The 26,830-nt window shown below is 36.1% G+C and overlaps 1 protein-coding gene across 1 annotated transcript in view; it reads left to right on the top strand.

Moving 5' to 3' along the window:
• Positions 1-23,838, top strand: part of TBX20 (T-box transcription factor 20) — a gene marked incomplete at both ends in the record, with an annotated part of 36,912 nt that extends 13,074 nt beyond the window's left edge. The window contains 3 exons of the mRNA XM_084230939.1: positions 6,690-6,766; positions 21,855-21,967; positions 23,498-23,838. Coding sequence (XP_084087065.1) covers positions 6,690-6,766; positions 21,855-21,967; positions 23,498-23,838 — 531 coding nt within the window. The remainder of the gene's footprint in view (positions 1-6,689; positions 6,767-21,854; positions 21,968-23,497) is intronic.
• Between the last annotated feature and the right edge of the window lie 2,992 nt (positions 23,839-26,830).

Below are 26,830 nucleotides of genomic sequence, written 5' to 3'. Positions count from 1 at the left end.
TGCTGGGTGCTGTTCATGCTGTATCACAGTGAGTGTAATATGGCCATGGTGATTGTCCTAAATTTGTGGTCAGAGCATCTCCACCACTAACTGCACCTAAAGATGCTTTAATGACATCATCTCATTTAATTCTTTATTTTCCATCAACTTTTTAATTATTTATTTATTTTTTAAGATTTATTTATTTATGCATACAAGAACTGGGGTACAGACCAGAGGTGTGGGGGGTGAAAGGATTCACCAGAGACAGAGTGGGGAACAGAACAGGCAGAATGACTGAAATACACTGCTGAGGGGAACAGTGGGTGAGACAAGAGGTCTGTTGCACCATTTGGGTAGCTCTATGGCTGGGGATCAAACTCATGCTGCAGAGGTTGTGGATAGCTTCACAGTGCTGTGCTTTAACCCCTTGCACCACCAGGGAGGCCCTCAAATTTTTATTTAGATAAATTTCAAATTAATCAAAAGTTAAATGGTAAAAAAGAACCCATGAACTCTCCACCTAGATTGAATAAATAGTATTTTGTCGTATTTGCTTTACCCATCTTCCCCATCTCTCTCTCTCTTTCTTTGTACATATGTACACATATGCTTATACACATGTAATGTGTTATACATGTAATATATATCACACACATGTAGAATATATATATATTTTTTTCTCTTGCCTGAATCACTTCAAACTAAGTCGCATACCTCATCCTTTACCTATAAACACCTTTGCAAATGTTTGCTGACAATAAGAATATATGTATTTGCTACCATAATGTCTTTATCATAGCTAGGAAAATTGATAACAATCATTCCTTATTATGATCTAAAATTCAGTTTATACTAACACTTTCAAAATGGACCAACAATTGTCTTTTATAACTTCAAAACCTCCAACCCCCTAAACTAGGATCTAACAAAGTTAATAGTTTAGATTCATTACTTTTTAATACAGAAAATTCTCCACATTTTTTTCTCCATACCTCAGTTAATTCTGACACTATCCCCTGATGAAGGCCATATGAGTCCCTCTTTGTAGATGAAGAAGCTGAGGGTCAGACACAAACCTAAGTTCACAAGTCTGGTAAAATGACAGAAATATCTTGAGGATTTGATCTTAGGGGTCTCAATTCCTGCTTTCTGGTGACTGCATGCTAGATGGCAAAGCCGAAGATGTGGCCATTGACAGTGTCAAAGGTTTGAATGCTGAATTAGAATATGTTGCTAAATTAAAATAGGTTAAGATACTAATAAACATACACACCAAGAGTTGTTGGACCTTTAGCAAATGTTTGTTTCTGAGATTATAAATGGCCTTGAAATCCAGCTACTGTGTGTAGCTGTTCCTACTGGCATCATTAGATATAAAGATTAATCTTATTAGGATATATTTTTTGCTTCATAATACACAATAGAAATGATTAGATTTAGAACTAATTTTTCCAGTAGATCCTGCTGTATTTGAGTTTATTTCTATACATCCACTTTTAAAACTGTAATAGCTAGCACGATGTCGTGTGTGTGTGTGTGTGTGTGTATACACACACACATACCTGTGAATGAAAGTCACTTAATAGATTTGATTTGCTAATCAAATAGATGAGTTTTGTAAATGGCTTGTAGACCTCATAAGATGACTAAAAATTTATATAGCAAGTGTTCTATAAACATGGAGTGAAGAAACCAATTTGTAGGTTTAGTATTTCACTTGACCTATGCAATTTTCTAAAGTTATTTTTCATTCTTTGTGGGCCTCCCCATATCTACTGCTTCTTTATTGTTATACCATGTTTGTGTACTGATTTTCTGATAGCAAACATATAATAAGGTAAATATATAGATACCAAACAAAATAAATATGTATTTAGTGTAGCTGCTAGAATTTTTCCATGCGTAGAGAACAGTGAGAAAAGAGAGGATGAGGATTTAAAAGTTCACATTTAAGCTCACCTTCATACCTCTTAAATATTGGAGAGAACAATTATTTTTATATATGTTGAAGGCAAAATTAAAGTTTCCAATAGAATTTGTGAAAAAGCTTCTCATTAATTGTAGCTGGTAATTTTCTTTAGAAGTAATGAAAATGGGATATTTCTTTGCTATTTCTTTCCCTGGTTTTTGCAAGGATATGATTGCATTTCTTTACATTATTAGATAAAAGATAAATACATTACACTTTCAACAAACTATTTAATAATTTAAGATTTAAAGGTCATTCGTTGTTTTTGAGCAGGCAGACCATGGCTGTAGAGTTGAAGTGGAGGTCAGGTTTCATTTTGAAATGCCTTTGGACAGATCTTTTCCTGATAATTGGGGAAATGGTCTCTGAGGGCCAATTTCACCTGTGGCTGGGAACCCCAGACAGATTCAGAGTCCAGTGACATATTCAGAGTCCAGTGACATCATGTGGAATAATAGCCAGTGGAAAAGATCCCCTTTTCTTCCTTATAGCTCTCAGAGTCAAAACTTGCCCCTTGCTTAGGCCTTCACGCCTTCATTTATCTACAGATTAAGGAGATGTTGAAAGAGTAAGCTTTTCAGGTTAGGAAATGCTTTGTGTTTGTTATCATTAAGATAATATATGACAAAACAGGGGTGTATTTTGGCCTGAATTAGTCAGTGATTTGCATATATGTAAATAAACACTAAGCTGCAGGATTTCTTAAATATATACTGCTCTCCTTGTTAATACTTTCATTTAATGAAATGGAAAACATTGCTGCTTAAAAGCTTATTTTTGAATTATAAAGAAACATACCAGTGTTTTCACATAGGTTTCTTCACCTGTTATGTTTGATAGTTGACTGTTTTGGGTCCTTGTTTCAGTAGTACCTGTGACATGGTTGACACTCTTGAACAGCATTGTTCTATATTTGGGGAGCAAATGAAATGATGTCCAGCTGTCTAATAACTCAGGTATTTTCATCAGTTCTCAAGAGGTTACCATTTTCAGTTATCCTAAATTTCATAAATGGATGTAAAACTATACCTTCAGGAATGAATTCCTTTCAATTTAACTATGGGCTTTTATTTAAACATCCATGGAATAAAGTCTATGCCCGACCTAGAATGTGAAATTTTTGCTATTAAAAATTTATTGTATCTTAAAATTAGAAAGCAAAATAAAATGTTTTTTTATGTGAACTCAAGAAGAGCTTCAGCAGCTCTCGTCCCTAGACTTCCCACCTGTGTCTATGCAGACTTCTCTTTTAACAATTACCTGTTCCTTTCAGGGCTAGTTTGCCTGCTCGCCTATGACTATGTTGATACCTCTTTTCTTAATAAATCTGCCCTTTTGGATGTATATATATAAAAAAAGACTTCACCTAAACTATCATGGTGAAAAGATGAAATCATATTATCTCTAACTGCTTGTTCTTGAAGCAAAGTTCAACAAACATTTCTGGGGTGGTTGTTGTTAATATCCCAATAGAGCCCAAATATACTAACATAGCAAGTACGGTGGATTCATCAGGAAGTTCAGCCCATGGTCTTTCTGCTACTAATCGATCCTCTGTGAAACCTGTTCAAGATTGTTATGGCCATCAAGGGCCCATGCACAGTTGTAGTTATAGGAGACCCAGACAGCTTTTCTTCTTTTTCTTTCCTACATTACATTTCATAAAAATTTTCCCATTACCTCCCAAACACAACTATTTTCTCTGGAAATAGATAAAACAGCTCCTAAAAAAAGTAAGTACTTGGTTATTGCCTTGAGCTCCTTTTCTAACCAGTGCGTTAAAGTTCAGTCATTGCTGTAACTAATAGGTAAATCTGTATGTACATACTGTTTTCAAAACTTTGCTACAGTTTGAAATTACATCAAAATATAAAGAAAAGAGTTACTTTTGACACTCTTGAGGATCTTGAAAGAACTAAAAAGATACTGAAAATAGAAAATAATAGTTATTTAGAATAAATCAAATATGAAAATTTAGTTGAATATAGTTCACTTCCTCATTCAAAGTTATGGTATGGTAATGATATTATATAAGGTGACACATCAGTTGAACAACACACATGTATAGTGTTTATTCCCTATGACAACTCTATGATCACCACATTCTGAGCCAGTGGTCTTTACCTTTGGGCAATAATGAAGGACAACAAATGTAATTCTCAAAATCATTATCAGGAGCAATGTAGATTTAAAGTCCCTCTTTATTTATTATAACAGGTAATACTTTCTATCCTTTCTGTTTGTAAAGACTCAAAGCTTGATCTGTCACATTTTAGAGTGCTGGCTATTGAAGTACTTTTTTTAAAATTAGTTTTTTCATCACATGTTATCTGCCATTGTCCCCACAAATTTTTATCTGTTGTTAAATCGATTCACCTCTTGGGCCTCCCTGGTGGCGCAAGGGGTTAAGATGCAACCTATGAAGCTTACCCCAGCCACTGCAGCACATTCGATCCCTGGCCAGGGAGCAGCCCACATGGTGCAGCAGACCTCTCCTGACTTGCCCACTGCTACCCTCCGCAGTGTATTTTGGTCAGTCTGCCTGTTCAGTTCCCCTCTGTCTCTGGTGAATCCTCTCACCCCTCGCTCCTCTGGCCTGAAACCCCGTTCTTGTATGCATAAATAAATAAATCTTTTAAAAAATATATTCACCACTTAATTTTATAAATGAGCATTTAGGAATTGAACTTGAAAGAAGCCTTAATTTTATTTAATGTTCTACCTAACAGTTTCAGGCTGAAATTTTCCTCTGGATTTGTTTTACCCTTAATATCACTAGCACTGACGAGGATGTAACACTTACGTGGATATGATGCCACCCTCTTCAGTGGCACTTCTTGTTCAGGACAGCTGTGCATTGCTCTGCCTGCTCCTTGGAATTTTAACCTCCTTTGGGGTGAACTATGAGATATTTATCTTTGCATAATCCAACATTTAGCATAGTGTACAATAAGTAATCTATCCTCATTAAATATTTGGTGGTGAATTAATGTGAATGTATTTTCATGAACTATAAAGCACTGTAGAAATATAAAATATTTTAACTTATAATTATTCAATAGAAAGAGACAGCTCCTATCCTTGAGAATTTTAAATTCGTATTGCTCTTTTATAATTTTACAACATGCTGATTTCTAAAACTTTAGAATGTCTTTAATTTATTTCACTGAAATTAAAACTTTCTCCTTCGTCCTAAAAATTGACCTTATAAGCTATATCCTAGTTGGAGAGAACAGCTGAAGCAGACTTCACCCTTCATAAATCCTTGAACATTTGAGCAGTGGTCATGTTTGAGACAAAGCTGTTTACCATTTCACATTAAGTAGGCTGAATAAGAAATTAACACTTTCTGGCTGATCAAGAATGAGTGTTCAGGGCCTCCCCGGTGGCGCAGTGGTTGAGCTCTGGGTTGCGAAACTGCCCGCAGCCTCTGCTGCTCCGGTTCAATCCCTGGCCCCTGGGCAAGGATCCCACATGGCGCGCAGACCTCTTCTGCCGCCCGCTGCTCCCCTCAGCAGTGTACTTCGGTCCTTCTGCCTGCTCTGCTCCCCGCTCTGGCTCTGGTGAATTCTCTCACCCTCCCGTGCTTCTGACTGTACCCAGTGCTTGTATAAATAAATAAAATAAATCTTAAAAAAAAAAGAATGAGTGTTCATGAGCTAAAAATATACATTTCTGAGACAATGACAAGTGCCCCTAAAAATTAGTAGTCTCAAATAACCAATCTATAACTTGGCAGTGTTAGTGATAGGGAATTGCAGTTCTCTTGGCAAGACAATGTGGGAAGCTCTATATTTAGCCAGGTAAATCATTTCATTGCAACTTATGCACTAGTTAGCTCACATTAAGAAAATTAACAAGGATAAAAATGCCTTTTTTTTTTTGTAAGAAAAAAGCATTTCTTTAGGTGTTCATGGTTTAAAATAAATAGTAAATACACTCTTGCCTTTTGGCAAAAACTGTTTCAAACTGTATTTGGAGTGTGTATTTTTTTTTTTTTTTACACTCTTAACTTTGAAGGAGGAAGACTTATATCCATCTTTTTCCAGACAAAGACCCTTTGTGTATTTCTCTAAAGATGCACATGGGTTATAATTTTGATATCGATGAATGATAACATATCCTCAAGGTTTCTGTTTCTCTAATTCACATACTGACTTACTGTGTTTGGTCCTCTTAGGTTCCTTTCAGCTCTAGCATTCAGGAATTTTACAAGTGGATTATCTTTTAAGCAGTGTTCCTTTATAATTTTTGCTTCACCACCTAATGTACTGATATATTTCCTTGGAGGCACAGTGCATATGATTGAATGGTCTTCTGCATTAATAATAATAATGTGGGGGTTATGACTGGCACAGCATGGACACAGTAAATACTTCAGACTGTGATTCTTAGTAGGAAGTTTTTCTTACTCCCCCCACCCCCGAAAGCATAGTGTTCTTGAAATGATGTGGAAGGATACAACAGACAGAGTAATTTGATTCTTATTTAGTGACTGTTCTCTAGAATCAACCCATCCTCAAATACCTCCTTTTCTTTGAGGCCTTCTCTGACAATTGCACTAGGCGACTGTGATCCCCCCTCCTGAGAACTTTCTTTAGTATTCTCGACCCTTCTCATGATACTGAGAGACTTAAGATATTCTTGGAGTACCATGGGAAATAAACATGCTATTTCTGATTTTACTTTCTTGACCTCAAAAATGATACTGTTTTGTTATCCATTCTTTCCTTTTCAGATAACCAAGCTGAAAATAGATAGCAACCCTTTTGCCAAAGGATTCCGGGACTCCTCCAGGCTCACTGACATTGAGAGGTAAAGAAAATCTTTGGTTTACTGTTTTGTCCAGACAAGATAAAGGAGAGGAGTGAGTTTGCAATGGTGCTCTTCTTTCAGCGCTAAGCAGCCATAACTTTACTGCATAATCTCTGATCCTCTGCCCACCACATCCCTCCTTTAGTAAAAACACTGTAGATTTGCTTTGCCAGCTGCTACAACTGGATCTAGCCTATGCTCAATTTCTGAGTGAAGTGATTTCTTTGATTAGGGCATTTATTCAGCTGTAAAAAATATAGAGCTTCATTGTTATCAATGACTCAGTCTTCTTGATGATATCAAACTTTGTCTTCAGTGGCAATTTGCAGAGAAATGGAATTTTGATGGATTATTGCCTTCAGAAGTGGATATATTTGCTAACACAAAGAGTTTATTGGTAGCTTGGAATTTCGGAGCAGAGAGATGTAATTTAATTCAGGGCTTATCATTTTACCAGTAGTGTAGACTGCTTATATTTAATAGGAGAGACATCTTGTCTCAGAACCTTTAGGAAGACAAATGACAGTCTTGTGCCTGTACCTTACCCCACTTTTTACTGAATTAAAATGGTTCACATAGTATGAGGCAGTAACTGTCATGAGAGTGACTATTTTGAGATCCACAGTTTGTCCCACAAGAATGTCAAAAAATGCATATTTCAAACTAATTATTTGTACCTCTTATAGATAATATGTAACTTTCTGTAAACATTCTTTTTTATTTTATCTTATCTTTTTATTTTAATGAAAACTTTTAAGTTCTACTCTCAGTAAATTTCAGTTATACTGTACAGTGTTTTCAACTATAGTCATTGTGTTTTGTATTAGCTCTTAAGCAATTATTCATCTTCTGGACATTTTTTTATGTGGTCTGAAGTTTGTATTGACAGGTGGCATGCCCTAGTCACCAGCCCTCTGCTTTATCTTATCTCTAAATCTTTGTGTGATTTCCCTGCCAGCTGCTCCACATTTCTTTGTTACCTGTCACATGGTCAAATCTGACCTCAGCACTACTCCCCAACCTGACCTGACAACAGAAATTAAGGGATTACATATTTTAGCAACATCTATATAATCTTCCTTATGACTTTTCAGGTGGCAGAACATAGTGAGGTAGTTTTGATATGGGGGGAACAGATATAGAGACTCAGTTGGGCAGAAAAACCTTCAGGGGAGACTGTATATCGGACTGGAACTATGGGGTTTGAGTAGGAAAGAAAGATTAATTAATTGGAGAGCATGGTAAGTTGTTGGGGTATTGAGATCAAGGGAAAATGCTTCAGTTTTAGTTGAAAATCCATTAGAGAATGCAGAGAGAGACCAAGTGGGTAACTCTTCTAGTAGTTGGGGCTTAGGCGAGCAAAGAGGCTGCTCTCATTTAGGTTTCCCCTTTGCCAGAGGCACTGATTCAGATTAAGTTTACGCAGCTGAAGTTATAAAGTGAGCTTTTTCCAGTTTTAGTCAGGTGGCAGGTAATACTGAAGACAGTGACTCAGCGGGTAAGTGTGATTCCTTTTATAATGTATGTCATATCTCCTCAGATTGGGGGTGGCATGATCTATTGGGAAACAAAGGCAGGGGCTCGAGACCCAACTCTGCCTTTATTGACTGAGCAACCTTGGAGAAGTCACCTAACCTCCGAGTCTGTTTCCTCATCTAGAAAATGGAGAGACTAACCCTGCTCACTTCACAAGTTTATTAAGAAAACAGTGTAAGATGACATTTATAAAAGCACTTTATCAATCTAACAGTGTAAATTAATTATAAGTTTCTCATCTTATTAGACGAGCATACTTTTCCCCATCTAGATCTACTTTTATCAGTCTTAATAAACTACTCTTAGAGTAAAAATAGCCCCTTAGTTGCACATGTGTGCATGAGATATGACTCTCCAGACTGACTGCCCTTTAGAATGACAGATTCGATAATGCATGCAGCCACATTTTCCACTTATTGAATAAGCATCCTGATGTGGAGAGCACTCACATGTACATGAAGCTAAGTAGCTTTCAATGGTCCGAGGGCCAAGAGATCATCTTATGTGACTAGCTGAAGTTTGCAAGATGACCTAAGTAGTGTGAAATTGGCCAAGGTTTTGGATTTCATTTCCAGGTATTTAAGTCTGAATTTTTCCTAAACAGCCTTTGGGGATGGAACAAATCAGATCAATTGATCTTTAGAGACCTAAAGAAATTAAATTAGTCTGGAGTCAGTTACTGCACTAAACCATCTAGTAATTGAATTGCTCCTTGTAACTGATTGAAAACAGCCCTATCTGTAACAATATAGGGAGCTTCTCTTAAGAAGAGATCTGAGAGAAAAACACATCTTTTTATGACATGATGACAGAAATTGCACTTTTCTAACCTAATTGAATATGATGTTATAAATATGTGACCTTAATGATTTCTAGTTTCCTGTTTCAGATTTACAACTTCTATGTGGGACACCCAAACAAAAATGCCGTTAGGATTAGATCTGTTTGCCTTATGTCTCTAAACTGATTGTATTATATCTTCTACAATTGCACAAGCTTTTAGAATACTCTCAAAGACATTCTGCTCTAATTTTACTAGGTTCCATTCAGAAACCTGAATCTCTCATGTCCTAGATGTGTAGTCTTTTTCTATACTTATAAAAGGAAACCTGGCTCATTAGCAAAAGTGGATTTTCGTCAGATGCTTTGCACATATACCTAAAACAGACTGTTAAGAAGCAAACAAAACATCCCAAGGGATTTCTTAATACAATCTAATTTATAGTTATTTAGTCCAGGGAAACAATTATATGCAGGTTACACATGATAAATAACACAAAGTCAGTCTCTTGGTCTCTTTGTTTTTGGGGGAGGGAAGGAGCCCTTTGTATATTAAGCAGTCACAGTATTACTTTTGAGAAAGAAAAAACTAAGTTTTTTATGTTTTCTTAAAAAGTTTTTTGTTCATTTATTTTTACAAAAAAGTTTCATGGTAATACAGAAAAATACTGATAACACAAAATTAAATTAAAATTAAAAAGTAACAATATGCCATTTATTCAGAGATAACCCCTGGAAAAAATTTATTGTTTTTTCCAGAAGTTAACCTATGCTTTTACAAACATTTCCCCCTTTAAAATTTTCTATGCATGCTATTTTTATTCAGTTCTCCCTTATTTCTCCCATTTCTCTTTTATCCTCCCTATTATATTAATAGATGTATGTCTGTAGCACAATTTGTAATGTCTGTTTAATTTTCTGTTGTGTACCATAAATTTTTCAACCAATTCTATATACTAGTTATTTAAGTTTATTTTTTTTTGTAACAAATTGTATCAGGAGGAAAATGTATATCTTTATACATAGTCTTTATTTTTATCGTAGGATATATACTAAAAACAATGCTGAATCAAAGGATATACATATTTTTATCATAATGTTATTTTTAATAAAATTTTTGAGAAACCCTTAATGTTCAATAATAGAATGGTTTATTAAATGTTTAGATCATACAATGGGTTTTTTTTTTTTAAAGATTTATTTATTTATTTATACAAGCACTGGGTACAGTCAGAAGCGCGGGAGGGAGAGAGAATTCACCAGAGTCAGAGCGGAGAGCAGAGCAGGCAGACTGACCAAGTACACTGCTGAGGGGAGCAGCGGGCGGCAGGAGAGGTCTGCGCGCCATGTGGGACCCTCACCCAGTGGCCGGGGATGGAACCTGCACTGCAGAGGCTGCGGGCAGCTTCGCAGCCCAGCACTCAACTGCTGCGCCACCAGAGAGGCCCCAATGGGATTTTTTTTTTAATTGCAGTAAATATATATAACAAAGTTTACCATTTTAACTACCTTTAAGTATACAATTCAGTGACTTTAAGGCACAGTATCATGCAACCATCACCATTATCTCTTTTCAAAATGTTTTCATTACCCCAAACAGCAAATCTGTACCCATTAAACAATCGATTTCTATTCCCCCAGCTCCTGCTGACATCTATTCTACTGTCTTTATGCATTTTCCTAATTTAGATACGTATATAATTGGAAAGATATCTATATTTTTAAGGCTTTCATACATATTGCTCAATTTCCCTCAAGAAAAATTGTTAATGTCATGGCCCGGAGTGCCCTTTTATTTTCACCCTTGTTGAATACTATCATCATTTTGTCAGCTTTGCCAGTTTAATAGGTGAAAATTTGTGTTTTCTTTTGTAGGATGTCCTGTTTATATTTGTAACCCATTTTTTTCTTTTGAATTGTTTATCGTTTTTTCTTATTGATCTATAAAAGCTTAAGAATGTGTTAAGAATATTGGGTTGTTTTTTTTTTTCAGTCATACATGTTGGAATCTTCTCACCAGTTTAGAAATCAGTTTTTTGTTTTTGATAAGGAGAATATTTTATCATGAAAACTATTATTCTGTGTCTTCATGATTTCCATATTATAAAGATATATAATCCTTATATAAAAATCTATATTATAGATTTATAATATACACTCTTTATTATAAAGATATATTCCCCACTCCAAAATTATATGAATATATAATCAACTATAGATTTTCTATTACTTTATTGTTTTCTAGTTTTTATTTAAATGTTAATTCATTCCACATTTACTTTGATGAGATCTAAAATAGGTATGTTACTATATATGTTTTCCAAGTGACCCCCAGTCATGTGCTAACATATTCCTTTCCTGCTTAGTATACTTCTCCATTTATCATATTCTAAGTTGTTACCATGGTAGTTCTTACTCTCCTTATCAACCTACCAGTATTATATTGTTGTAAATCTGTAAATTGATAAAATTTCCTGATGATACTTAGATATCTGATATAGCACATCCCAGGCCCTTGTGCTTATCATTTTCAAGTTTTCTTGATGTTCTTTGACATTTATGCTCTCAGTCTTTGGAATCATTTTCTCAGGTCTTCCCAAAATGTCAGTGGAGTTTTGATTGGGTTTGTGTTAACAATATAAAGTATTAAGACTTCCTTCTGGGAGCATATCATATGTTTGTCCTCTAATGAAATCTCCTCTTTTGTTCACTCAGAGTTTTGGCATTTTCAAATTTGTAAATACTAATCTTATTTTCTTAGGCACATAACTAGTTCTCCCAGAATTGCACTTTGCAATAAATGGTCATCAGCCACTGATGGGTAGTGTTTTTAGCATGGTGACTAAACTATTTTAAATTATGTTTGTGACTCACATTATATTTCTATTGGCTAGCATGTACTAGAGAGATTTTGGGAGGGAAGAAGGCTTTAGAAAATAGAATTTTTGTTAGAAATCTACCTAGTTTAGTCTGTAAAAAACTATCGATTCGTATGTCTTTGGCATGCTGCCATTTTACAGAACCTAAAAAAAATTAGTTTCAATAATTTTTCATTTTAGTCTCTTGAGTTTTTAGTTAGAATGCTATATCATTTGCAAAAATGATGATTTTATCTTCTTCTAATAGTTATGCTTTTCAACTTTATTTCTTGTTTTATAACACTGACTAAAATTTCCAGGACATACTGAAAAATAATGATAGCATTTTCCTCCTGTTCTTGACTTACCTAGCAGTGCCTCTAGTGTTTGAGCAATATTTATAGGTTTTGCTGGCTAATGTTTTAGGCTAATATTTTCTATTACTGATAACAAATGTCATTCCTGTTATATAAAGAATATTCTAAACCTAAATTAAGAATATTTGTTATTCTGAATGTTAATTGAATTTATAGTTAATGCTCTCAACATCTATTGAGACTATTTTAATTATTTTTCTACCTTTTTTTCTTGAGGTAACATTGGTTAACTATGTCTGTGTTTTAGAGGTTTAGGAATTCCCCCCTCAGGTGTTCTTGTCACTCCACCACCAAGACACATAGAGTCCATTGTGCTTTCTCTCCACATTGCTTTCACCCCTCCTCATTCCCTCCGCCTCGGGCTACTTCAGTCCCATAGTCAAATTTCTAGAATTAGTTTTTAGTTTGACTTTCTCTGACCCTTTATTTGGCTTCTCTATATTCTGCACCTATAAGTGACTCTATCCAGTATTGATCTCTCTTCTAACTTGTTTTGCTTCGCACAGTCCCCTACAGCTCCATCCATATTGCTCCAAATAGTAAGAACATTCAGCTGCACCTGCTATTCCCTTACAGCTTCCATCTCAGCAGCTGAGCATACATCCATCTTTGTATACTTCCCATTGCTCCAGCCAAGACAGGGAGTCATCTTTGATGAATCTTCTTCTCTCAGGTCCTACGTCCAAACATCAGAGAACCTTTCAAAATATATCCAAATGAATCCACCTACTTCCTACCACCTTCACTGCTACTACCCCTATCTAGGGCACGATCATCTCTTTCCTTATTACATTAATTTTGCAGTTCATCTTTGTTACTGCCATTGAGTTAATTTTCAAGTCAGCAATCACAGTGATCTTGTCAAAGAAAGGAAGATGGACCACATCATTCTTGCTCAGAGCTCTCCAGTGACTCATCTTCTCATTCACAGTAAAATCCAAGATCTAGACAAGGCCTGAAAAGGCCAACAGAATCCCTCTGAATTCTACCTTTCTCTAGTTCACTTTGCTTCAGCCACATAATCTCTAGCTCATCTGTAGAATAGCATTTCTGTTTGTTTAGTGTTGGGAGTTGAGATTAATTTTGAATGAAAGTATGTGTATCTTTGTTAAATCTACTAGGTACACACCAAAAACAGGGTAAGAGTTTAAATCTAGTAAAATGTGCCGATGTGGAAATGTGACTGTTGTCCTTAGGTTGGAGATTTGTCTCAGGTGGTGCACATAGCCATGGAAAGGGCATTTCAACTTTGCACTGATTCAGCTACCCTCTTTGCTTCTGGACAGCAACAGGGAATCAGCTGCTCTTTCCTCAGGCCCAGCAAGCAACCTCATAACTCCTGCAGGGCCAGGCATGTCAGGGCCTCATTCCCTTTAGTGCACCCCCAACTATGTGCTGACCCGCAGTATTGCTGGGCTTCTTCCATCCTAGCTTCTCGCAGTGTGAGAATCTCCTCTCCATCAATTTCAGAGACCTGCTTTGACCCTTACCCTCAGCTGCTGCAAGTTGGGCTTTAGATGAAGCTCTGATAAAAGCCTTTGCATTTACTCTGTCCCCAGGTAGCTTTCCTTTGTGTACATTGAAGAATGGCATGTTGGTCGAGTCTTTCCTCACTCCTTTCCTGCTTGTGGCTAAAATGAGCAAGTATGTAGTTGGCACTCTCTTTAATTTCTTGATTCCCTGTTGTTTCTTGTTTTCTTAGTCCTGTCGGTGAGGCAGAGAATTAAGTACATAGGCTTATCTCGCTGTATTGGCTCAGAATTTATACAGAGAGTATCTATAAAATATGTTTTAGCCCCGTTGGCAGTGAATAAAACTTTCAGACATGTGAGATTTGGATACAAGCCCAGTGGGAATCAGGCCTTTTTACTCAAAACTCAAAGACACTCTATTCGTTTAGACAAGGAAGGAAACTTCAGGAGAATAAGCTGTAAATCTAATATGCTAGGGATTTATAGGAGCTTTATCTACAACAAGCCATGGGCAGCAAGCATTTTGGCAGATTTGCTAGGGAGGTTCATTGTTTCTGGATAATTTCTAGGTCTTTCATAATGACTTACGGTGTTAGAAAGTAGTGTTTGGCACTAACTTGGCTCTAGGTTGGTTTGTAGACTTTCTGAGGTGTTAGGCTTTCATAAGGAACATTGTGGGGTCAGTGCACCCCATCTCTAACCCGACAGACAACATGGAGCAGGGGATGGCATCTCCTATCTGCTACCTGATTAGTATAACCCACAAGCTAAGAATGACCTTCACCTTTTTAATGGCTGAAAAAAAAGTTATAAAAACATTACTTGGTGGTAAGCAAAAATAATAAATTAAATATTATTGTCTATCAATAAAGCTTCACTGCAGCCTGGTCAGTTTGTATCTTGTACAAGCCTGCTTTCATGTGACAGTGGCAGAATGGAGGACATCTGAGAAAACCATAAGGACACCCAAGCTTCAAATATTTACCACCTGGCCCCGTATAGGCAAAGTTTGCTGATCCCTGGTGTAGAGCTTTAAGGGGAGGTGGAAATGTTAAGCAATCCAGAAAATTTCCACCCAGAGGTTTTACCTTCTTAAAATGATTTTTTCTCTTTCCACTTAGAATGAACTCAGAATTTAATTTCAAGGCCCACATGGTAATGCTAGTCCACAAAGCTGGTGAGATCTGATCTCTACCAACACTTCTTTCCTTTTTTTTTTTTTTTTTGTGGGGCCCTCGCTGGTAGCTGGGAAATAAACAGGTGCTGCAGAGGCTGCGGGCAGCCTCACAGCCCAGCGCTCAACCGCTGCACCACCAGGGGAGGCCCAACACTTCTTTCCTTTTTACAGTGGTGGTTGAGACATGCTAACTGGGTCATCACAGCACGTGTAGTTGAAGTCAAAATAAAGACGACAGACTAGGAAGACAAGTTAAAACTTGGAGGTGCATCCGTCTTAAGACTCTCTTTAGATTTCAGTTTTCTGTTATTTTTGTCCATCTTCTAATCATAAGTCTTAGCTATTTGGAATTCATGCTCAGTACCTCTACAGATGGCATGTAGTAGAGGCTTGTATTAAAATTCTCTACATTTGGATTTTGGACATATTAGTCATGTTCTTTTAAGGTTTGGCCCAGAATGAGTTTGTACTTTTGTGTCTTTAGTTCAGTTCTCCATCTTCAGAACTGACTTACTGTTGGAAATTGTACTCCTTTTTTCTTGCTTGTGTCTTTCTATGTAATATGAAGGACATTTGTTTTGTTTTTTACAATTTACTAAAATTTATTTATAGGCCAATCTGTACTTAGCATGAGACTTTAACATAGTTGTCATAGCTAGAAGACTTAAAAAGCAATACAGAATAGATCTTTGGGTTTTTTTTCAGTTTGATAGATTACTTGATAATATAAAGTAAAAAATGAATATTGCTACTGAAAAGATTAGTAGAATTAAGTCAAATAAGTAAAATAAAGTTTAAAACCTTAAAGATTAATTTATTTTGTTTTTCCAAAATGGATTGCATAATGTATTTCAGTTCTCAAATTAAAATGATTTATAATAAATCTCAGATTTATAATAAATCTCATAAAGTTTTTAGGTATTAGGTACTTTGTGGAAGCTACAAATATTCATATATTATTCCCCAGTAATTTATGATAGTAGCTGCATAAATCTTTAGGAAAATATTGATGAGGAGTTATTTACAAAGGCAATTAAGACATGATGTAAACATAAGCAAATTGATTAGTAGGAATAACCTTAAATATTTTTTCCCACAAATTATATTTGATTTTAATAGATAATAACATTTTTTCCCTGAAAATAGTTATTCCAGGTTTATGCTGAGGAGAAAAAGTTAGAAAATAATGTGGAATAATATTTAATTTTTACTTAGTTTGCTCTCTGGCATATATATTGTAAGATGGTTTAAATGAAGCACATCTAATGGTAGCAACTGAAAGTTTCAATTGCATCTAAAATGATTATGATTATATAGCTTCAATATGATTACTAAATATGATTATATTTAGGAAAATATGATCTTGATACACAATAATGATATTTTTGTCATCTATAAACATTTATTGAACACTTGCTAATGTCAGGTACCAATATAATCTCTCTGTATGTTAATTCATTAAATAATAATAGCCCTAAGAGCTAGATCCACATTAGTAGCCTAAACGGAGAAATGGAGAGAGAGTAATTTGCCTACAAGCACACAACTGGCATGTGGCAGAGCTAGAATTTGAGTTGAGCCTCTACATTAGAGCAGTGGGTCTATGTGTGTCACCTCCAGGCGGGCAGCAGCAGTACCTGGAAATCACATTCTCAGGCCAAACCTCAGAACCACTGAATCAGAAACCCCAGGGCAGGGCCTGACAATCTTTGTTTTGATGAACCCAAGAGGTAATCCTGACACATTCTGTCTTAGTCTGTTTGGGCTGCTATTACAGAAGTGCCATTGACTGAGGGGTTCAAAGAACAGACATTTATTTCCTACAGTTCTGGAGGCCAGGACCTACAAGAGCAAGGTGCTGGCAGATTCAGTGTCTGGTAAGGGGCAGTTTCCTGCTTCATAGAAAGTCATCTTCACACTGTGTCCTCACATGGCTCTAAACCAAAAAGCCAATGCTAGTTCTCCCATCTCTTCTTATAGGGCATGAACCCATTCATAAGGACTCCATCCACAAGACCTAATTTCCTACTAAAGTCCCCACCTTCTAGTACCATCTCATTGGGGGTTAATATTTCAGTATATGAATCTTTGTGGGGTGTGGAGTCAGGGAGAACACCAGTCCATACCACACACTCAAGTCTGAGAACCACTGCCTAAAGTCTTGTTCTCTCCTTGGCTCAGCACTTAACAGTCTAGTACTCGAGTCAGTCATGCAAACATATTATTGTCATGTATTAAGTATGGTACAAGAATAATATATTAGATACATCTATGGTAGAAAGGGACTGTGAGGGAAAAGGGAAGATTTTTCTTTTTGAGCATTGAGAAATTTGCACTCTACTTTCAAAGACAGAGGAAGGGCATTCAGTCTTAATACTGAGTGAGTATGCGGGTTTTGTCTATCCAGAGTTTGAACATGTCCTTCAGATGACTTCAAATGATTCTGAACATTTTGACATGATCAACATAATCATCATAGCTGCCCTAGCTGACCTACCTCTGCCTCAGATTGTATCTTTTACAGTTATATCACTCATGCAATTGATGGTTACACAGTGGTCAGAAGAGATCTTTAAAGATACCTACAGTAATGATGGATTCTTTTTGCCTAGAAAAATAATTTAACGTTATATATTAGAAAGACTTTGATAATGGCACCCATTTTATTTACCTATTAAATTCAAAGTAAGTCTACTGAAACTACCATCTCTTGCCTTGGGATACAACAGAACTGTGCAGTACAAGGTACTACTGTCACTAGCAATATATAAATCACTTAACCCATTAGGTGCACCATCCCTTATTTTTCAGGTTACAGTATTTTAGAAATCCTTCCAATAGGTTTTCAGGCTAAACAAATGCTTGGTGGTTTTTATTCTGCTGGAAACAAGGATTAGACATAAAGTAAACAACATGGGCTGTCTACTCTTTGGAACATCTTTGAAGAGATGGCCCTGATATGCACCACCGTTTTCAATCACTTAAAAGGCAATAATTCAATTATGCCATCCTTTATATAAGAACTGCCATTGCTTTCAGCTCACTTCCAGTCCTGACACAAGTAAATCACTTCGATAAAATCCCTTTTTTCTTGCTCTTAGGACAAGAATAAGTAATGATAACAGTGATCCAAGGACAAAATGAATATAACATGCTTCTTATTAAAAAGAAAAAAGGAGAATGTTTCATAAGGCAGTGATTCATTGTGTTATTTGGAAAATAATAATTGTGTGTGTGTGAAAACTTTAAATAAGGGCACTTTTGGAGAGGCAAATAATACATTCTGCCTTTGATCCAGATGCTTGAAATGAGCAGCTTACATGCGTCATGTGAAAGAGCATAGCATTAGAAATACACTTTCACAGTTTGTGTGCATGGATGCTCATTCCTTTATGACTATACAAAGAGAAAATATTTTCTAAAGAATTTGAAGCAATTCCTTCTGTGAAAATAGCTACCTCATTCCTTTTCAAAGTTCATTTTAAATATCAAGTATGTCAAATATTTAAATTTTAATATTAAAAATCATTAAATATGACACATGACTCAGATAAAAAAAGAACAAAAGCTCAAATGTATGTTATAGTAGTCATTTTATTAAGGGTTCATCAGCTCACTTGTTTATTAATGACTCAGATTACTCCAAAAAACAGTCACTTTAATGGCATGGTGAATTAAGTAACATCAATTATGGAGGCTGTGGGGATGCAACATTACCAGATGGTGGACATATAAAGATTAAAATGTATGGCAGATGGCAAATTGATTAATTAGGCTTCACGTCATGTCAAAGTATACTTTCTGAATTTAATATATTTACTGGTATCAATTAGTAAGTGATAAAATATTTTCATTCCAACAAGTATAACCACAGTGATTCAACAAGTCTATTCAGGGGACTTTTTAAATCAGTCACGCTTTCAAAAAATGATAATAGGTTCATGAAAGCTTCATCTCATGATAGATAAGTTTTGTAATAGAACAACAGATAGTATTCTAGTAGAATTTTCTGCTGACTTTAGCATTCAATCACTGAGAAAAATCTTTCTGAATAATTCTTAGGATTATTCAGACAGAATAAATTAGAGAAAAATTTATATAAGATAATAAAATATTTTTACCTGCTTTAGATTTATTTATATAATACTAATATCTGTAGGAAATTGCCTGTGTGACAGATGCATTATGTCATTTAATCTTCATATAGCTCTTATCATGAATCCTTGCTTTATTTTTTCCATAGCACTGTCATCATCTAATATACCATGTATTTTTCTTATGGTCTCATTCTCTGTTCCCCTTACCCTTGATCCCTGTTAGATAAATATTTTTGATATTTTGTTTACTACTGTCTCCATAATCTCTAGAATGGTGCCTGGTTCATAATAGGTACTCAATAAATATTTTGTTGATGAGTGAATGGCCCTGTGAGATATACTTCCTAATTTATGGACAAAGGAAGTTAAGACATTAACAAAATCAGAATGAGAAAATGGTTCTAGGTGGTTCACCTAGAACATTTGTTCATGCAACTGTTCTATGAATGCCTTTTAAATACAAATGTTAGTTTTTATTATTTTTTATACTTTGATATATTCTTGAAATATACAATCTTTAAAAAATAAAGGATAATACTTATAAAATGTTTACATAATTCCTGACACATAGAAAGCTCATAATTTTTTTTATTGTATTACTTTTCATTGAGGTAACATTGGTTTACAACACTGTATATGATTCTGAGGTATAGATTCACAACTCTTCAGTTGTATGTTACCACTTCACATCCACCACCATGGCACCTGTGGTCCTCCACCATAGTCCATTGTAGTCCCTACCTCTTTATTTTCCACCCCTCTTTGTAGCCTCAATTTTATGGATTTCTAGCATTGTTTTGGTTTAGTTTTACTGTTCCTATGTTTTGTTTCTCTACATTTCATATGTGAATGATCATGCTGTATCTATCTTTTGCCCTCTGATTTATTTATAACACAATCCATAATTCCCTCCAGCTTCATCCATGTGTTGAAAATGGCAAGTGTTCATCTTTTTTCATAGCTGAGTAGTATTCTATTGTGCACATATGTCACATCTTCTTTAGCATAGACTACCAAAGAGGAGAGCTCTGCAGATCTTTAGGAGGTCCCTCTTGAATGTTCTCTTGAGACCTGACTAGCACATGGGTGTGAGGAAGGCTAGGGGCAAAAACCAAGAAATCCAATATATATATTAGGACACAAGCTGAATGTAAAGCAATGGAAAAAACTGTATCACATTGGCATTAATCAAAAGAATAATAAAACTGGAGTGATTATATTACTATCACAGATTTCAGAGCAAAGCATGCTATCAAGGATAAAGTATATTATTTCATACTGATAAAGAATTTTATTTATCAGAAGCACATATATAATCCTCCATTTTTTTAATCTAGGTAACATTGGTTTACATTGTTGTTTGTATATTAGAAGTTTAGGATCTCCCCCTTTTGGTATTGTTACTACCACCAAGATACCCATAGTCCACCACCATGTTATATACCTATTCTAGGCTGTTTCTTGTTCTGGAAACTGAAACATTCTGGAAACATTTTGCATAAACACGCATCTATGAACATGATAGTGATGTATTTTATACACTGACCTATACTTTGCTTTTTTCACTTACCTGTATCTGGAGATAATTTCTTATGGAATGGCCTTATACTTAAAAACATTTTTAAAAATGTGATTCCATTGGATCTAGATTTTGCCTGATTCCCAATCATCTTGAAAATGGGATGCTACTGTATGTTTATTTTAAAAACTTTTGGGGGCAAAGATACAACGTAAATAGTTGCAAGAATTAGTTTTTCTTTTAGATATATCTAAGGTCCTCATTTACATGCTTTATAATATATACTGATCTGTGTGAGTATACAAGTTTTCCAGTATACCAAATTCACTATGAATTTGTATTTTTTTCCACAGGCATGGTGTATATATATATATTTATGTGAAGTGTTGACAAGTGTTATATTTTGAACTTGTGGCATTTTATTTGTTTCCTTTGTTCCCTCAACGTGAAATTTGGTGTCTGTTTTTTTGTCCTCATCAACTCAATTTTCCTTTCATCCTTTCTTTGTCCTTTGCTGGTTGATTCAGCATTGTTCTTTAGGTCACAGTGCTTTTCTGTGTATACTGTGTAAACTAGCCTGTTATCAACTTGCATTTTTGACAAAGAAATAACTGGGTAAATTCTGCTGGAGGTTTTTTTTTTATTATTCTCAAAGCAAAAGAACAAAGTGCCCATTATCCAAACCACCCAATGCCATGCACTCTATGCATTTACTAGATTTGTTAGTAAAACTAAGTATTTCTATGATTGATGATATTTTGAACTTTTGGCCAACATTTCGTGCATTGTTGAATCAGTACAGTTTGTAATGGTTCAATATTCATTAGCTGGTGAAGTCAATGAGATGATTCATTGCATTTCCTCGGAGAAAATTCACTCACCTGTTTGTCACATCATTTAACTCTGTTGTTAACTCATTTCTGTTATCAGTTTCATAGTTCCTTTGCACCTCATTTTCCCTCAGTTTGTAGGATTTCAGGAGATTGTCCCTACTCTATCGAGTTATGGTACTTATGTTTATAGCCCTCTGACTGTGTTTCTGAGGAATGTATGATAGGATTGGACATTTGCCTGAGAAAAGAGTTGTCCTGTCTAGTGGTATCTTTTTTTTAAATTTAACATCCTTGTTTATAGTCTCATAATATAGGATTTCTCCCCTCAGGTGCAGTCACCATAGCTTTCCCACCACTAGTAAAGTATCTTCAAGAGCCCTTTCCATCTCTGAAAGCTTAACTTTTGAGTTTACTGAGGATCTGTGCCTCTTTAACATAGGGAAAGCGTGGAGAGCCTGATTCAGAAGCATTCCTACGCCCGCTCGCCCATCCGGACCTATGGAGGAGAAGAGGATGTACTGGGGGATGAGGGTCAGACAACGCAAAACAGAGGTAAGGCAGCAGCTGGAGCAAGAGCTCCCAGAGAAGAATGAAGAAAGGTAGGTGGGAGACTTCCAGTCCCCAGAGTACAGATTACCCCAAAAGAATTCCAGGAGGTTCTTCAGAAAGTGACAGCCCCTGAAGCTGATTCTCACCGAGTTTGTGATTTTCAATTGAGTCCTAAACGATAGTACTGCCGAGAGGTTTCCTGTGGGGTTGTTTTGCACCTCATGGAAGACCTTGAGCCCAGGAATTATTTGTCTGTGATCTATCAAGGGGCTATTAGATCACAGCAACAGTCCCTTCGTTTTTCTGAACTTCATTTGATCATTTCAAATATCAGGGAATATATCTGTTTCATTTACATCACGAATGTCTTAGCATCCTTGTTAGGTTGAATGACTAAAATAGAAAACACTTTAAAAAAGAGGGTTCTTGGGCCTCCCCGGTGGTGCAGCGGTTGAGCGCTGGGTTGCGAAGCTGCCCGCAGTAGCCTGTGCAGCGCCGGTTCAATCCCCGGCTGCTCCCCGGCCACCGGAGGAGGGTCCCACATGGCGCGCAGACCTCTCCTGCCGCCCGCTGCTCCCCTCAGCAGTGTACTTCTGTCCTTCTGCCTGCTCTGCTCCCTGCTTTGGCTCTGGTGAATTCTTTCACCCTCCCGCGCTTCTGACTGTACCCAGTGCTTGTATAAATAAATAAATAAATCTTTTTTTAAAAAAAATAAATAAATAAAAAAGAGGGCTTTCCTTGAAAATGCTGACCCCGAAGGTGAGAGGAAGAGAGTATTTGAAAGTTCCTGTGTTACAGAGATTCAGGGAGGAGCCTTTTGTACCTGGGATGCCAGAAAAAAGAGACTAGAAGAGTCCAACCCTGAAACAGGGATGTCCCTATGGGGAGAGAGCCCTGTCGTATTTTTATATGTCCAAAATATGGACTAGCATAATCAGTCATAAATTAAGGGCATCTCTTCAAACTAAATCCCATTGAGCTACTACTGATCTTACAACCAGAAAACTCAATGTCAGCTCTTATCTAAACTTCTGAATGGTGTAAAGAAAAGTACTCTTGTGACTTTTCAAACATTTAATGAAGAATTATGGAAGATAAAAAAAGAAAAGGAAAAACTTCATCTCAAGAGTTTTCACAATGTCTTTGGAAACTAGGTAGCTTTGCTCAGGCTCATGTGTCCAGACTACTTTAGGGGATGTTGCAGGGTCAGGACAGACATCAGCTATTTGGACCAATTGGGAGGGAATCAGACCATTGGTCTCAGGCAGGGTTTTTGTGTTTTGGACTCTGGGGATATAGTGACCATCTAAAGAGTTGAATCATTTTCCATTTAGTAAATTCTCTCTTCCATAGATGCTATCAATATTTTCTTATCTGGAAAAGTAAATTTGCCTTATGATTAACATTTTTTTATCTTTTTAAATTACAAATCTATTAATATATTTTTGGAAATAAATCAACCCTTACCGATAACTTCATTCATTCACACATTGAAATAGAGTTTCCAGTCTAATAAGTTGTTTTTCCTTCCAGGGTCAGCATTTACAACATCTGATAATTTGTCGCTCAGCTCCTGGGTATCATCTTCATCCAGTTTTCCTGGATTTCAGCACCCACAGTCCCTGACTGCTCTTGGCACCAGCACAGCATCCCTAGCAACACCCATTCCCCACCCCATACAGGGTTCTTTGCCGCCATATAGCCGACTTGGGATGCCTTTGACCCCTTCGGCCATTGCCAACTCCATGCAGGGGAGTGGTCCAACATTCCCCTCTTTCCACATGCCCCGGTACCATCACTACTTTCAGCAGGGCCCCTATGCTGCTATCCAAGGACTGCGCCATTCCTCTGCTGTGATGACGCCATTCGTATGACTCTTCTAAAGACAGGAGAATCCAGATCCAGATTGTGCAAATGGGTATGGAAATATAGGACAGGGTTGGGTGGGTGGGGTGTGGAGTGTTGGAGCAGGGGCTCTCCAGGAGTTGTGGGACCTATTACAGAGGAGAGCTGGACTCACAATAAAACCTACTGTGTGGTTGGCACCATAGACCAGGAATCATTTGTAGTTGTGGGGTATCTCTTAGATTCAAGAGAGAATCGTCGTAGCATCCCTAGCCATCCTGAGTCCTGCAGCTAATAGGATATTGATTTATACAGAAGGTTTAATACTGCAAAACAGATGAATTTTAAGGTGCATTATTCCTAGTAGTGAAAAATGCTGTGTCAATGCAGTAATGTATAAAATTAACATGTATAGATTTTCTTTCTGAGTTCCACAGGTTAAAAGAATCTCCAAAGAGGCAATACTGTATAACACACTGACCATGATGCATAATAACTAACTTAAGTCCATTTCTCCCTGTAGAAAATTAGAGTTAATAGAGAAATATTTATAATGCTATAGCTAAGCATGTTTAGTTTTCCTTTGTGTTATTTCCTGGGGAAGGAGCCAAAATTATTCCAATGCATCCGGTTTTGTGGATGAATAGGTGAGTGACTTCACAAATTCTTTTTGTGATATTGACGAGCCAGTACCTGACAAACTCCTTTTCACAGCCATGTCTTCTTTCTTCTTCATTCTCTTCCTAGTAATTACTTGCCATATATGTAGGAGAAAATCTTACATAGACATTTTTGAAGCAAGAATCTGTATGTATGTATTACTTAAAAAGTTGAGATTTAATTTTTCTGGGCTGCACTACTGACTTATTCACCAAGGATCACCCTGAAGCCTCTGCTATTGAGACATGAGACTTGCTGTCAGTTATAGCTGCAATAAAAAGGTGATTGCCCTAGAATGAAAGAAATCTCTCTGCCACAGGTGCCAGAGGCCACTTTACTTTTATTTCAGAGTTGAGAGACCTTATGTATGTTAAACTCATGGGCCACATTTTCATTTTCTGTAAATCTGCTTTGTCAGATTGACAAGGACTTGTGAATGGCCCTTCTCCATGCCTGCCTAGCTACTATTTAATTTACACTCATGAGAAGTTATGTGGCCATACAGCTGATTTGTCCTTTTTTCCTTCTGTGTTATACTCAATGACTCCTGATTTTCCTTTGTCCATGTTGCATGTTAACTCAGTGACTCCCTGACTGAAACGTGGACAGTACTTATAAGTAAAGCTAAAGCGTCTATTCACTTTTCAACTCTTGGTGACTTCTCAAACTTTCCTTTTATGTTTATAATAGTCATTACATTCATTACATTTTAGCTATGTTTAACCTCTGTATTATTTTTGAGCAATATATATCTACACATTTATGGTCAGGGTAGTATTTTTGGCATTTTGCTAGAGTTCTTTTTTTAATAACAGACTTCGTGACATTTATAATCCTTCAACTATAGATAGAATGCATTATAGATATAAGATGGAATCTGTCTTCTGGGTTCCCAAAACTCCCTGAAACTCTAACTTAATGTTTGTATGTAATAGTCATTCTCTGTTCTGACTGCAGACATATTCAATCTGTTAAAAGAGATGGGAAATATTGCTATTGAGAGTAAAATACATTTAAGAGTAAATGCAGACTCCAGTGGGATCTTAGTTTTAATGTCAGGCTTTTTCATATCAAATGCCTTTCTTGGGAATCCCAGCCTAGGAAGTAAGGCACAGAGGCACAGCCTGTGTATGTCATGCCATCATTGGATGCTGTACTTGTCTTTCTCCACTGCATCCCAGGTTTACTTATGGAGAAGCATGGACTGTCTTAACCAAGCATCTCAAAGCTCTATGACAGACACTATAGGCTAGTTCCTAACTTCTTGCATGTTATGCTATAGCCCCCACAGGTAGTTTGTTTTCCAACAAAGCACAGATGTGCATTTCTTTAAAAAAGCAGTTATGAATAATATTTAAGGTAAATATCCATGTAACTTAGGATAAGGATTTAATATTCAATAGTTGACCTGTTGTCAGAACTTCTTTTTAATATGGAGTACTACGACTTAAAGCAGGAATAACAAAATAAGATGCTATTTTACAAGCTATTACCCTGCTCAATTACTGGTCTATTAAATGAATGCATATCTAAATTTTCTTTTCAATGTGAATGAAAGCATTATTTTGATACTATTTGGACTTTTTCCCTCATTGGTATGTCTTAAAATAGCATTGTATGTTTTGTTAACTATGCTTTTATACCAGTATTTCCTGACTTGATTTCATAATTAAGTGATATAAGAGTAAAAATAATTAGAGTGATTAGAGAAAAGCAGACTAAGATAGCAAAGCATGGTCTTGGAAAATTGCATCTGAAATTCTAAAATTAGATCTAGTTTTTATGTATTTGGTATCACTTGAACCAGAAAAAGAAGCACAAGTGAATGGAAATTAACCTGATCAGAGTCACTGTAACCATGGGAATCAGGGCAGATATTTACATACAGTCTTGCCTTGCTCTTTCTTAGTTATTCTGATTGAGTCTTACTTAATGTTTTGGGTATTTAAGATTTAAAAATCTAAAGTCCATCTATGAAAAGTAATTCAAAGAATTAGATAATTTGCAGGAGTACAAACTGAGTAATAAAGAGCATGAGTTATAGTATATTTGAAATAAATTCAGGGTCGCCCCTCCAAAGTATATTACAGTATCAGAAAGCATGATGAGTAGGCAGTACTGCTAAGAAGACCTGTCAGACTGCTTCATCTAACCTGAAGGAATTAATTCATAATTCATAGGTTCTGCATTTATGATTTGATTTAAAAACATCAGTAAGTCAAAGTTCAATTTTTCTTGCATTTACTTAGTAAATCCCAGTCACCCACCCTGTCTTCTCCTAGCAGTATAAAGGTAAACGTATCCAGCTAGTATCTAATACATATAACCAGATTTAGATTAATGAATTTATATGGTATTCTG

Source organism: Talpa europaea (genome assembly GCF_964194135.1).
Source record: "Talpa europaea genome assembly, chromosome: 3".
NCBI classification, from domain to species: Eukaryota; Metazoa; Chordata; class Mammalia; order Eulipotyphla; family Talpidae; genus Talpa; species Talpa europaea.
This window is presented reverse-complemented; position numbering and strand designations above follow the sequence as displayed.